The following is a 15,586-nucleotide window of genomic DNA, read 5'->3' as shown; positions in this document are numbered from 1 at the left end:
AGCACATGACGCCGTGAACCAGCGGCTCTGCTGGCTTGCTAGCGTGTAAGAGGCATATTTAGCAGTGAACCTATACATAGGTGCCAAGCTAATTTACACACTGATGTCACCCCATGCAGGCCACAGAGCAACCCCACCCATATGCTCACTGTTTGTATTTGAAAAATGAATAATTCAATATTTCACTTTAAAACACACTTTATTCACAAGTTTCAAAGTTTTGTGGTTATAAATTCCTAAAATATCACAGAGTGTTTAAAGTTGACAACAATCGGGATGAAACTTAATGTAAAGTACTGATCTGGTTACTATCTTAAAGGTGCTATACTGCAGGGGTCACCAACGTTTTTCCTTGTGAGAGCTACTTTTACAAAATGAAAATGGCCAAGAGCGACTCATTTTTGTAACATTTATTTTCACAGTTTATTTTAAACCCAAACAAAGCGAATATGCTTGTTTTACCAGAACATTAACAAAATGCTGGTGTCCACAACTCACATTTTGTATTTCAGAATGCATTTCTTTCTACTGTTCTTTCATTATTAACTGAAAACCTGAATGAAAAGCAGGCTTGCGGGCACCTCGTGTGGTCGTGGGGGGCACCACGTTGGTGACCCCTGCTATACTGTACTGTATATCCCGCCTTGGCTACAAATGACACATTTTTCACCAAAAAATATAAGAACACCACCCCCAGCAAGTATATGTTATCAGTAGTGGTTTCACAGAACAGGTTGTCTGGAAAATTAAACTGAATGTCCCCAAAAGGTAGAGTGGCGTTCATGGCACGTGCTCGCAGTGTACATACATTCTCAGAGATGGTTTTCACAATTAGCAGTCATGTTTGAGCAGGAAGATGGCGGGATATAGTACGTTTGAATGCTAGCACCCCTATTTCAGTATCTAACCATGACAGCATTTAACACAAGACTGTATATTAAATTTTTTTTACAAAGACAATTGTTGTTTCTGTTTTGTATGACATTGTTTTGGCCAGTAGGTGGTGCTACATTCTCACCCCACAACAACATCCAAAGAAATGCAGGCCTCACTTGCCTCAGTTAAAGACACTGGGCAAAAACGGCCTGCATGGCAGAGTTCCAAGACGAAAACCACTGTTGAACAAAAACTATGTTAAGGCTTGTCTCAATTTTGCCAGAAAACATCTTGATGATCCTCCAGACCTTTGGGAAAATACTCTTGTTGTCTGACGAGACAAAAGTTGAACTTTTTGGAAGGAGTGTGTCCCATTACATCTGGCATAAATGTAATGCCGCATTTCAGAAAAAGAACATCATAGCAAAGGCAAAATATGGTGGTTGTTTGGTGGGTTTAGTTTAATTTGAACATGCATGAAGGTTACAATGGATTACATCTCATGAATCATCCTTTCACAGTTCCACATGTCCAAAAGGAGTAGGAAGAAGCAAAGCTTATTTAATCCTACCCCCATCCATTCCACATCTTGTACAGTACATATTATTGGTGATAAATGGATAAATGGAGCCATGAATTTTGCTGTCTACCAAAAAATCCTGAAGGAGCAGCCATCTGTTGGTGACCTCAAGCTGAAACGTTTGGCAGAATTACAACAATTTGCAAAGATGAGGGGGCCAAAATTCCTCCACAGTGCTGTAAGAGACTCATTGCAAGTTATCACAAACACTTGATTGCAGTTGTTGCTGCTAAGAGGGGCCCATCCAGTTGTTAGGTTTAGGGGGCAATCACTTTTTCACACTGGGCCATGTAGGTTTGGATTTACAGTATTTTCTCCTTTAATAACAAAAAGTTTAATTTAAAAACTGCATTTTGTGTTCAATTGTTTTGCCATTAACTAATATTTAAGCTTGTTTGATGATCTGAAACATTTAAGCGTGACAAACATGCAAAAAAAAAAAAATTAGGAAGGGGGTAAACCATTCACACCACTGTATATCCCAGCTGACTTTGGGCGAGAGGCGCCAGCCAATCTTTTTGTATTACATATATATGGGCAAACAACCATTCACATTCACATTCATACCTACTGACAATTTAGAGACTCCAATTGACCTAACTTGCATACTTTTTTAAATTTGGGAGGAAGCCATGGAGTGTTGTCATTTAAATTACTTTTATAATTTTAGAATATTAATTATTGATGTTTAAAAAAAATAATTATAATGTTTTTTCTATTTCTATAGATAATGGCTGTACTTTAACTTACTTTTTTATTTTTTGAATATTAATTATTGTTGTTACAAAAACTAATGTTAATATGGTTTTATAGCAAAAAAGCTAACTATAGTAATTTAATCGACTTTTATATTGTTGGAATATAATTATTGAGGTTTAAAAAAGTTAAAGCAAGACGGATTTAATGTAACGATTAATATTCATCCTTGCTTAAATGAAATGCATTTGTTTGCGAATGAAAAGACTTCCGCCTTTTTGGTGACGTCTCTGGGCGATACCAACAGTCCCCGCAATACGGGGGTGAGTCGGACCGCTCTCATCAGGGGTTTCACACTTTAAAGAACAAACCAGGACACCTTCGTCTCACTGAGTGAACATAGTTTACACCGCTGTAAACGCCGCTTCTTTTTCAGCGTATCTCTCTTTAAAAGTTGCTAAAACCGTATACCTTATATTTGCACCCCCTTTTCTGAGCGACCTCCGCCGGTTTTGAGTCGTGTTTGGGTCATCGGCTTCGAGTCGCTTCCGTGTTGCCGGCAGGCGTGCGGTGACAACGGGAGGATGAACAACCATAAATGTAACACTTTGAATCATAGAACCAGGGGACGGGCGAGGATTATTCAGTGTATCTATGTGGTTGGCTTCATGGTGAGTAAAGTACAATGAGCGCTTTGTGGACGCACACTTAACCAGTCTGGCTTGTTCAGTAATGACTGGGAAAAGTGCAACTTGACTTATTATGATAACAGTATGCGTGGACACGAGTCAATACCACTCGGTGAAACAAACGGCGTTAAAAGTGTACTTTAGGCACTGTGTGAATAGGCATGGTCACCCTGACCAGCAAGGTCATACTATATATTGTGCATATTACAGGTTGTCATGGAAACGCACACTCAAAGCATCACTGTCACTAAAATGTGTTGCAAAGTGGTGCTGGCTCTCCCTTGTTTGACGTAATCATTCAATGTCATTCTGCAGTTAATCTTTGGCTGAACTTTCAAATGCAGGCCTGCACAGTTTGTGCTCATTTGACTAAAAGTGGTGAAGTAAGGCAGAGATGGGTCCCTGCAGACGCTAGCACTGATAAACAGAGTTGAAAAGATTTAATGAGTTTCCGTGAGGCTTCAATCAAGAGTTTGGTAGCAGTTTCTCTGATATCAGCAATGTGGCCAGGATGAATGGAAACATGGCCGTGCTTGTTTTTCCCCAAAGAATGACAATTTGCCTGTGTTTAATAGTATATTTAAAATTGACGCTTTAAAGGAGCAAAATGATGAAAAGGATCGGATTATATCATAAATAATGTGCAAGATTGATGATTTGCAACGGAACACATGTATGAAGTATATGATTGTGTTTGGGCTCCACGTTACACCAGGGCAGCTGATAACAGAGGAGGAGAACAAGATAATGTTGTATCAACAAAGCAACAGGTGGCCAATTTTGGTGGATTTGGAAGTCAACAACATCTCTACATCCATTCCAATGTATGGCAAAAATAAGAGCACGACACTTTTCATCATCATAGTTCACCAGTAAAAAAAACAGGCGACACTGCTAAAGCAGGGAAGCAAGCTGAACGGAACACACATACATCAGTCACCAGCTGACAAAAATGCAACACTGTCATTGCCAAAAAAGGAAAAGACTCACAAAGACTTGACGCAGCCAGCTTGAAGGCATTAACAATCGATAATAACAACTCTGCAATAACAACGCAAATTATGCCAAATTCTTCCCAACTGTTCCAAACTGTTGCCAAAGACACAGAGCGAGATCTCTTCAACACCATTTCCTGTTTCGCCATAAGTTCTGTCTTGAATTCAATAGTTTTCTCACCTCAGTGACCCAAAATTGAGCCAAAGAAAGTTGCAAGTGCCAACATTCTGATAAAGAAGGTGAGAAACACAAAGGAATTCAAGAAGCATCTCATGACAAGATAGGAAGGTGGTTTTGAAGAGGAATGTGTTCATCTTGCTGCCACATCAAGTCTTTGGGAACAGGCACATCTTCAGTGAAAATAAAAGTAACCTTAGATGTTCATTTATCCCTTTAATTCGACATTTATATGTATTTAAAATAGTTTTAGACAGGTAAAACTATAATTATAAAACTACAAAAATGTGTTTTGTGTTAACATTTTTGAGAGTCACCCACTGATGACATCATAGACGGGCGACTTCGGGTTCCATTTTGTTAGCAAGCAAACCAAGGCAAAATTTTGACATACATTTTTGACATAACCGAAAAACACACAAAGCGGGGCGGTCACGAAGAGAGGTTCCACGGTAATCTGTTAAAGAAAGCTGAAAAAAAGTTTTTTTTAGTTTTACAGTTATATTTTTATATGCAGAAAACAGCTCAAAATGCATTTACAGGATGAATGAAAAGAATAAATGAACATTTAACTTGGATTGAAGACATGGCTGTTGGCAAAGACGACGATAGGGCAGCGAGATCCACTTGGACGCCACCTTTGTGTTTTGCCAGTTATTTCTTGAATTCAGTAGTGTTCCTTATCAAAATGCTGACTTGCTACTTTCTTTGGCTCCACTGTGGGTTATTTTATAGTCGTGATCAAAAGAAAAGCAGAGGCTTGTGGCGTAACTGCGTTAGTTTGCAAAGAACTACAGCGTCAACCGATGATGACATCATAGACAGGTGACGGCGCTGACTCCACTTCCAAAGCATTTATATTTTCTCAGTGTCTTGGCTTTACTTGTCTTTACTTTAATGTCTCCACTTATTCAAACTTATTTCTTTTCTATTTATTATTGACAATTTATTCCTACACTCCACTTTTATTTTGCTCCTTTTTTTTTATCTTATTCATCTATCCAATCCTTAGTTATCCATCCAGTTTATTCTCTCCTTATTGAAGTTATTTATCCATTGCTACATATCCTCTATTCTTTTCTCTTTAATTACAAAATGATGGTGACAGTAAAACATAGGGAATTGTCTCTTTAGCCACGTAGTAGCAATGAGCAGCCAGGAGATAAGTTCGGCTCACGATAAGTTACTTTTCCTGTTCTACAGTCATTATCACGCTTCCTCTTCGGCAATCACGGGCATTGCAAAAAAAAACAACAACAAAAACACACATACTTGTGACGTTAATCCTCGTTGAGCTGAAGTCTCGCGGTGACACACGGTGATGATGACGATGATTGTTTGTTCTTGTAGGACTTGTTTGGGGTGAGCATGATCATCCCGCTGCTGAGTCATCACGTCAAATCTTTGGGAGCCAGTCCTACCGTTGCTGGTATTGTAGGTAAGACATTCATACATTCACAGTGATGTAGCTAAAACATGTAGCAAGCTTTTTCTCTTCTCAAGGGACAATACTATAGAAAGTAAACTTGGATATACTTCAATGTAGTCCGTGTACATCTCGTATGGCAGTATAGATTTACTATCAACCAGGGCTGTCTTGGAATGATAGACTATTGGACGATTTGATTTGGAGGAGTCTGATTCAACTTTTAACAATGAAAATGGGCCTCATTAACGAACCGTTCTCAAGAACCAATTTGCTCTGAAGTCCTTACAAAGATTGTGGCATTCTTGAATATTTTCTTATCTAGGATCTGTTCTTTGGTAGGAACAAATCTTATGAACACTGATGAGTACCCTTACGTACATTTCAGCGCCGCATGTTGGCACACTGGTTGTGTAGTCTGCTTTTGTGCAGCTCATTAAAATACGATTTTACAGTGATTGTGCCAACTATCCATCCATCTTCTATTCCGCTTGTCCTCCGCTTGTCGCAGGGGTATGCTGGAGTCTAGACTAACAACCATGCACACTCACATTCATACCTATGGACAATGTAGAGTCTCCAATTAACCTAACATGCATGTTTTTGGAGAAAACCAACGCGCCCACGGGGAGAACATGCAAACTCCACACAGAGATGCCCAAATGGAGATTCGAACCCAGGTCTTCCCGGCCCCCTGACAGACCTCCTCCACTAGCACACCGTGCGCTGTGATATGGTGTTTTTTTGCATTTTATTTTTTTGTACCCTTTATTTTAAATTAAATGAAGTGCACCAACACTTCAACATCAATCAAGTGACTGCACTACATCGCTATGAAGTGTGGTGTGCCACTTCCCCCTCAGCCACTACACCACCAGGATGTGCGTCCTGACACAATGATGGCACCAGACCGCAGGCTCACTGTTCAAGTGTGGGCGCAATTACTTGCCCGTTTGCGAATAAAGTTGCATTATTACAATTTGAATGTAACAGTCTGATTTCTTAAACTAAGTGTATCACTTAAAAAGTGAGGTCAGGCCGCTTTCTGTATACATCTTGTATTTTTTAAACTTGTCATTGATTTCTTTAAGAATATATATATATATATATATATATATATATATACACACACACACACACACACACACACACACATACACAGACCTGACCAAAATCTTAAGACCAGTTGAAAAATTGCTAGAATTTACATTTTGCACATTTGGGTTTTTATTGTCTAAATAGCTGGCAACACAAGGGAGTACACCTCACAGTGAACATGTCCACGTTGGGTCCAAAGAGTCGATATTTAGTGTGAGTGCCATTGTTATCTAGCACTGCCTTAATCCTCTTGGGCATGGGATTCACCAGAGCTGCACAGGTTGTGAATGGAATCCTCTTCCACTCCTCCATGATGACATCACTGGTGGAGCTAGTGGATTTCCTCCACTTTCCTTCCTTCTACTTGAGGATGTCCCACAATTGGGTTCAGGTCTGCAGGAGACGTACTTGGTCACTCCATCTCCTTCAGCTTCCTCATCAAGGCCGTCTTTCCATCTTGGAGGTATGTTTCAGAATCAGATTGTCACTCTACATGTTGGAATTCATCTTTCCCCCAATAAACCACAGTTGCTGGCAGCACTCATGCAGCCTCAAACCATGACTGTGCCACCACCATGCTATTGGTACTCACTTCTGTTGCCACTTATTTAGACAATAACGTCAGTGTTGGCTCATTGTCAGTGTACAGTAAATGTGTACTGCTATCCAAGCTGTAAACTACTACTCTAAAGTTGACTTTCTATGTTCTTGTCCCTCGAGAAGATACACTGTCTTAAAAACGCTGCTCACTTTTTTGGATTTATTGTAAATGAACTAGTAAAACACAAATAAAACAATAAAGTAGTATCTTTCATGTGTATTTTATTTGTTGTGGGCCGTCTTATTGTATTATTCTTTACTGCCTTTTCTTACACAGCATTCAGTATAATTTAGCTAAACTGGTGACTTCTCAACTCCTAGGATCCACATATGGCGTCTTGCAGCTGTTCTCAAGCACAGTCGTAGTAAGTATCAACCTTTTTTTTTTTTAGTGTGTGTGCGTCAGCTTAACCAGACATGGTCCCAGTTTGCCCCCAAAATGGTTGCACACGCTGTCATCTGCAGTGTTTCACGACAACAATAAACAGAGGTCGAAGGATGACTGGGGTCACACGATGCACATGCACACTCCACTTTAGTGGCCGCGTGCTAGTCAGCCTTCCATGCACGGAATACACATTTTTCTTGGCTTTCTTTGACTTGTAAAACCTGGAAAAAAAGACACCGGTTAAGTAGAAGTATGGTGTACATCTGATGGGAGATTCTCAGCACCTCACCCATCAGCTTTCGACATGCACGCCGTAATTCTCTTCTGTGGGGTCATGCGACCAATTAGGCAAGATAAGGAGGCGTCTGTTGGGCCAGCGGAATCTGGATAAATGTAGAAGAGTTGGTCCTAATTACATTATTTCATCAGCTGTCTGTGTGTGTGCGTGTGTGCGTGTGTGAGAGAGAGAGGAACAGGGTGAAAATCCAATCAAGCATGTACGACAGTTGCTTTATAGGAAATGTAGGGTCTCCCGTCAAAGACCTTATCCACGTTTCTTCGTCTTTCTCAATTGTACCTGATCACACACATGTCAAATGTGCACACGTGAGCGTACACTTGAAGGCCACAGCGTGACGTCCGGTGCAAGAGTCAAGCATGCCTTTTAAAAGCTAACAAAATAGCGCTTTGTAGAGCGCAAACCCAGCAGGATTCCTTATTTATAAATGGAATATTTCCGTAGTTACAGCCTAGGAAACCTGTTTAAGACCTTCTAAATATGGTTTATAGCAGTGGTTCCCAAACGTTTTACAGTCCCTTCAGACCCCTTCAGACGTTTGACCTGAAGCCACGTACCCCCCCACTCATGCACACTAAAAAACATAAACGTTTTTATCTGAATTAACTTGAAATAGTGAATAATCCGTTGTTTAACACATTTTATAGTAATTCCGGGTCAAAAATGTGTATTTTGCATGGTCACATTTTGATCAAGTTTGACATGAGCACTGATCAACAGATACGTAATCATCCTACATATCGTTTATTCCCGTCTGATGTTGGCATCCTTCCGTTTGAATGAATCACTTTTTTTGTCCACTGACGATGGCTATGCTTTTAATCTGCATGTTCATTTAACACCAAATTGAAGGGCAAAGTTTAACAATCACGATAAAGTAGTATCTGAAGTACAAAAATACCTGCAACCAACGATAAAGCCTCATTTTCAGGGGAATCCCCACTCAGGGACAGGCTTTCACCGCTGCGCCGTGCGGGGATTGGAACACCAATATAAACGAAATGTTCTAGGTTAATAATTCACAAAATAATTCTAGAACTGGCAACATTGAAACTGTACTTTATTTACGCAGAACATTTCCATTCAAACAGTTTGGTCATTTCTTATTAGATAGAAGCATTGCGTCTCATTTGAGCTACTAGTAGCTGTTGAGGTAGCGCTTGGAGACCACTTGTTTGGAGTTCATACTTGAGAGTAGTCAGTGTACAACCGGTATAGAAAGTGTCATGTCCATCGTGATGTCCCTTGAGAGTATTTGCTTTGTTTAGTCAACTTCATCATACATGACTTTGAACTTTTTGAGTTTATTTCGTTTTTGTCACGTGAAGGCTAAAATGAAGCATATTTTTCCTGAAATCCTGTGCGTGATGTTGAAACATTGATAAGAAGTTCATCAAATCACAATCTGCTCAACTCAATTGTTAGTGTTTTACTAGTTTTCAGGACACATGGAGTCCTTTATTTGAACATGTCTTTCAGCGTTTTTGGTTGTTTGCTAATTCTGGCCATGCACCAAGCATACAGGTACTGTTAGCCAGCGTCTGTCTCATGTGTAGTTACCTATGAAATCTGTCTTATTTGTTCCCAAATAACATTTACATATGATATACATATAATTGTTGGGATTATCAGGGCAGCTGGAGTGACGTGGTGGGTCGTCGTCAGTCTCTGTTGACGTGCTTGCTGCTCAGCGCTCTGGGCTACAGTCTCCTGGGAACCTCCACCAGCATCGCTTTGTTCGTGCTCTCGCGGATCCCTGTAGGTAAGACAGGATCACTTCCTCGATATCAAGGGTTCTTAACGTTTTTGACCTCGGGGGGGCCCAAACTGTCCTGTGCAAAGTGGCCCGAGGCCCATTCAACACTGTCGCTTTGATATGTATTCAGTTTGTATTCAAACCCACTTCGAGTTTAACAAGCAAAACGCCAAACACATGTCAAAGATCCTCTACTTTCAGGAGCACTCTGCTGGTTTTAAGGACGAGTCAAAGATTCATCAGGGGTGCTCATACTTTCTCAGCCTGTCAGCTACTTTTAAATTGACCAAGCCCCAAAGATCTACCTCCTTCCCCTTCTAAATACTAATGAGTAGTATTTCACAACTTCAAGGTTTACAGGTGATCAAAGTAGTTGATATCATTCAATAATTCACAGTTCAATTCAGTATGGCAGTAAAGGTCATGACACTTAATTCTCCAATAGTTGTGTCCGTAACCTGAGTAGTATGTCAGTGAAAATAGCGAAGTAGCCTTTATTATACGTACAGGTCATGTACGACGTCCAGTTAGCATTTGCTATGAAACAAAGAAACGAAAATGATGATGCAAAAGACAATGCAGCCCAAGTCAAGCCCAAGTCAACATACTGGGCACATCTTCCAATTAATCATGAAATCATAGTTTCACAAACGGAAGGGTAGAAAACACACATTTCTATAGTGGAGTTCAGGACGCAAAGTCACCAAACAATTTCTTTCTTTTTTTTTTTTTTACATGCGTAGCCTCTTATCAGTAAACATAACTTTTGTTATGATATCGGCATCTGAATCACTTTCATCAAATAATAAAGATGAAAGTCGCATCCCCATGTGTAGCTTGAGAAATACCGTATGTTCACCACTTAATCTTAGCCGTGGGGGCGCCACAGCAAATCAGGAGGGGAGCTTAATGCCATCTGACTGATGTCACATGACATTTACAAAGTGACGTTTCTGCGATCACCCCAAACTACCTTCCCGACCGACGAAATGGGCGCCCCTGCTTTGTCTGAAAGAGCGCTCTCAGCGCTAGTCAAAGATCCTCTAAATAACAGGAGCACTCTGCTGTTTTTGTTTTTAAGGACCTACGTTAAAAACACTCTACAGCAGTGATCCCCAACCCCCGGGCTACGGTACTGTTTTATTTTGAAAAGCGGCCAGATTCTCTCTGTTCCATCCGTCTCGATTGACGCACGTCCATTGTGGGTGTGCTAACTTTGTCTCATGCCGCACAGATAGACTACCACTGTATTTTTACCATTTTTCTTTCACCTCATATTTGGTGTCAAATGCTGATACTATGTGGGAATGCATAAAGGTAAGTTTGGATGACTTATTGAGTGCTAATGTGTACATTTGTCTCAAGTTAATTCATGCTAGCACACTGCCTTGTACCACACACGTCAAACAGCCATGTAATAATAATAACAGCCACGTGATAATAATAACAGCCATGTGATAATAATAACAGCCATGTAATGATAATAACAGCCATGTGATAATAATAACAGCCATGTAATAATAATAACAGCCATGTGATAATAACAGCCATGTAATAATAGTAACAGCCATGTAATAATAAAAACAGCCATGTGATAATAATAACAGCCATGTAATAATAATAACAGCCATGTGATAATAACAGCCATGTAATAATAAAAACAGCCATGTGATAATAATAACAGCCATGTAATAATAATAACAGCCATGTGATAATAACAGCCATGTAATAATAATAACAGCCATGTGATAATAATAACAGCCATGTAATAATAATAACAGCCATGGAATAATAATAACAGCCATGTAATGATAATAACAGCCATGTAATAATAAAAACAGCCATGTAATAATAATAACAGCCATGGAATAATAATAACAGCCATGTGATAATAATAACAGCCATGTAATAATAATAACAGCCATGTGATAATAACAGCCATGTAATAATAATAACAGCCATGTGATAATAATAACAGCCATGTAATAATAATAACAGCCATGGAATAATAATAACAGCCATGTAATGATAATAACAGCCATGTAATAATAAAAACAGCCATGTGATAATAATAACAGCCATGTAATAATAATAACAGCCATGTGATAATAATAACAGCCATGTGATAATAACAGCCATGTAATAATAAAAACAGCCATGTGATAATAATAACAGCCATGTAATAATAATAACAGCCATGTGATAATAACAGCCATGTAATAATAGTAACAGCCATGTAATAATAAAAACAGCCATGTGATAATAATAACAGCCATGTGATAATAATAACAGCCATGTAATGATAATAACAGCCATGTAATAATAATAACAGCCATGTGATAATAACAGCCATGTAATGATAATAACAGCCATGTAATAATAAAAACAGCCATGTAATAATAATAACAGCCATGTGATAATAAAAACAGCCATGTGATAATAATAACAGCCATGTGATAATAACAGCCATGGAATAATAATAACAGCCATGTAATAATAAAAACAGCCATGTGATAATAATAACAGCCATGTGATAATAAAAACAGCCATGTGATAATAATAACAGCCATGTGATAATAACAGCCATGGAATAATAATAACAGCCATGTAATAATAAAAACAGCCATGTGATAATAATAACAGCCATGTGATAATAAAAACAGCCATGTGATAATAATAACAGCCATGTAATAATAAAAACAGCCATGTGATAATAATAACAGCCATGTGATAATAAAAACAGCCATGTGATGATAATAACAGCCATGTGATAATAACAGCCATGGAATAATAATAACAGCCATGTAATAATAATAACAGCCATGTAATAATAATAACAGCCATGTGATAATAATAACAGCCATGTGATAATAACAGCCATGTAATGATAATAACAGCCATGTAATAATAAAAACAGCCATGTGATAATAATAACAGCCATGTGATAATAAAAACAGCCATGTGATAATAATAACAGCCATGTGATAATAACAGCCATGGAATAATAATAACAGCCATGTAATGATAATAACAGCCATGTAATAATAATAACAGCCATGTGATAATAATAACAGCCATGTGATAATAACAGCCATGTAATAATAATAACAGCCATGTGATAATAATAACAGCCATGTAATAATGATGGGTCGGCATTCAGATGTTGTTCATGTCTTCGTTTTCCACAATACATAATAAATAAGATAAATTAGATCGCTGTAACGTACGAACCTAAGCAACCACACACTGGTGGGCATCATGAAAAACATTCTCACCTTCACCACAATACTGAAATAGTTGAAATTGTCGTCATTTGTTCACATGTAGAGAAATATTAGCAGACACACACACATGCTTTGGAAACATTTATTTTATTTTATTTGTCACCAAACGATCAGTGCAACACAACATATGCACAGCAGACATACTTACATTGGAGTGAACTCAAATATGCTCACCAAAAAACAATCAACTGAAAAAGAAAATGGCAGAAAATATGTACTTGGAAAAAAAGGCAAGAAAACCACAACGCCTCGTCTACATCGCAGGCAATATCTTCCCTTGGCAGACATGGCGGTAAAGAAGCACCTTGACTGCCTTATCCGTCCCTAAATGGCACCCACATGGATATCGTCACATGCCTCTTCCTTACACTGAACGACACACATGCGCATTAAAGGCTGCCAGGCGTGTTGCTTCGAGCACCATGCCCAAAAGAACTCACCTTTGGTCGTTTCATCGTGCTTTCATGGCTACTTCCTCATGGACGAGCTAACAAGTAAGCATTGAGCTGTTGGGCAGGCCGTGTGGTGCATGTGCGCATATTTCAGGTTGTTGTTTCTTATGCAGAGAACCGGCGCATTTAAAAAGTTACATTGATTTTAAAAATTGCATTTTGAACTACAAAATGCGTGTAAAATGTGTTTAGACATTTGGAGGCTTGAGAAGAGGTTTTACTCTCTGTGGGTCACTTTATGAATTTGTGCTATGCAAGTCATTTTAGTGTGTTAGCAACTGGAAAAAACTTAAATTGTCCCCGTTTTGTCTCAGGGTTGTTCAAGCACTCGCTGTCCATCTGCAGAGCTCTGCTCTCCGACCTGGCGTCCGAGGCGGAGCGCCCCCTGGTGATGGGACACTTCAACGCTGCCTCCAGCGTGGGCTTCATTCTGGGCCCCATGGTGGGCGGCTACCTCACGGAGCACGAGGGCGGCTTCTACACCTCGGCCTTCGTTTGCGCCGCCATCTTCCTCGTCAATGCAGGTGGGCGACTGGATGGGCTTTGACATAATCTACTGTACACATGCTAATAATCGTGTCTTACCAGGTCTCGTATGGATGCTTCCATGGAGGGACATCCTTCTTCACTGTAATGGAACTAGCAAGTTTGTAAGCAATGGGTCCTCTGCAAATAGCCACGCCCCCGCACACACAGACCCCACCCTAGAAGTGCAAAGGAAACTGGCTGGGGATGGCCGGTGGTGGCAGGAGGCGTCCTCGCTGCAGCCCGCCTGGAGACAGCTGGCCTCCGTGGGGTCCCGGATTCGCATGGTGGCCTCATCCGACATGTGGGACCTCTTCCTGGTGCGCCTGCTGATGGCCGTCGCCATCATGCTCTACTACAGCAACTTCTCCCTTGCAATGGAGGAGCGCTTCTCTCTCAAGCCCAAGACCACGGGCTACCTCATCAGCTACAGCAGCACGCTGGGGGCACTGGCAGGCTTCCTGGTGGGGCCCGTCACCAAGCTGTACGGTAACAACATGGCCGCCCTGCTGCTTCACTCCACGCTCCTCACCTGCCTCCTCATCTTCCTGTACGCCGCCGCCCCCAGCGTGTGGCAGGTGCTGCTCACCTCCACCTTCTTTGCCATCTCCACCACCATCGGGCGCACCAGCATCACAGACCTGGAGCTGCAGAGGGGAGGGGTGCGGGCCAGCGGGACCCTGATCGGAGCAGGACAGTCGGTGACCGCCGTGGGTCGCGTGCTCGCTCCTCTTCTCTCGGGCGTCACCCAGGAGTTCAGCCCCTGCGGCCCCCCCAGCTTAGGGGTGCTGCTGGCTCTGGCGGCGGTAGGCGTGCTCCTCGTTAGGATCCCCAAATGGAACAAGAAGTCAACTAAACTGGCGTGAAAAGTCAATGGACACTGCGCCGAACTCTTCCTGCTGTGGACTTGCATTTTATTATTTAAAACTTTTGTATCATTCTTATTGTGTTTTTTAAAAGGTGTCTTCTAAGCACCCCTAATGGCTCAGGATGACATCACTGAATCTGCAACACAATCAATAAATGGGTTTTTCTATCTAATACATATTAGTATTATATTGACGCACACAAAATCAATAGCTTTGGTACAGAATTGTGGCTAGCAGAGCAAAATCGAAGAAGCACTCTGGCAATTGACCTTTGACCCCAGATAACTAGCAATACATTCAAAAGCAATAGCCTTCTCAAGTGGCACAGATTTTTTAAAATTACCTTTGAGATGCTCTCAGCTAGGGCCGCACGGTGGTCCAGTGGTTAGCATCCGGGTAAATTGTCCATAGGTATGAATGTGAGTGTGAATGGTTGTTTGTCTATATGTGCCCTGCCATTAGCTGGCCACCAGTCCAGGGTGTACCCCGCCTGTTGCCCCAAGTCAGCTGGGATAGGCTCTAGCATCTCCCCCGCGACCCTAATGAGAAGCGGAACAGAAAACGGATGGATGATACTTTGCTATAGTGCATCATATTCAAAATCAATGGCTGTGGTACAGCAGAGAGTTATGACATCATGTCCTAAAAACTTCATACTATACGTCTTATATGGCTTAAAAAACATCATGCTGTGCATCATGTCCTATCCTATCATGTCCTATACGTCATATCCTAAAAAAAAATACTTTTCATAATGTCAAAAGTCATGCTATACACGTGTCTAAAAAAAAAAAAAGATAATTTACATCATGTCCTGAAAAACATCATACTATAAGTCATGTCCTAAAAAATGTCATGCCCTAAATATAGAAACTT

The 15,586-nt window shown here is 40.5% G+C and overlaps 1 protein-coding gene across 1 annotated transcript; it reads left to right on the top strand.

Moving 5' to 3' along the window:
* Window positions 1-2,536: 2,536 nt before the first annotated feature.
* Window positions 2,537-14,859, top strand: mfsd9 (major facilitator superfamily domain containing 9). Its single transcript, XM_054788099.1, has 6 exons — window positions 2,537-2,823; window positions 5,365-5,452; window positions 7,460-7,503; window positions 9,457-9,586; window positions 13,631-13,840; window positions 13,905-14,859. The coding sequence occupies exons 1-6, from the start codon at window positions 2,737-2,739 to the stop codon at window positions 14,705-14,707; spliced, it is 1,362 nt and encodes a 453-aa protein (XP_054644074.1). The 5' UTR covers window positions 2,537-2,736; the 3' UTR covers window positions 14,708-14,859.
* The last annotated feature ends 727 nt before the right edge of the window (window positions 14,860-15,586 follow it).

This window comes from Dunckerocampus dactyliophorus, chromosome 9, assembly GCF_027744805.1.
Source record: "Dunckerocampus dactyliophorus isolate RoL2022-P2 chromosome 9, RoL_Ddac_1.1, whole genome shotgun sequence".
Taxonomy (NCBI): domain Eukaryota; kingdom Metazoa; phylum Chordata; class Actinopteri; order Syngnathiformes; family Syngnathidae; genus Dunckerocampus; species Dunckerocampus dactyliophorus.
This window is presented reverse-complemented; position numbering and strand designations above follow the sequence as displayed.

Coding starts and splice junctions, on each gene's coding strand:
- mfsd9 (XM_054788099.1), top strand. CDS start 2,737: ATGAACAACCATAAATGTAACACTTTGAATCATAGAACCAGGGGACGG. Junction 5,453..7,459: donor TACCGTTGCTGGTATTGTAG/GTAAGACATTCA, acceptor CTCAACTCCTAG/GATCCACATATGGCGTCTTG. Junction 13,841..13,904: donor CATCTTCCTCGTCAATGCAG/GTGGGCGACTGG, acceptor GTGTCTTACCAG/GTCTCGTATGGATGCTTCCA.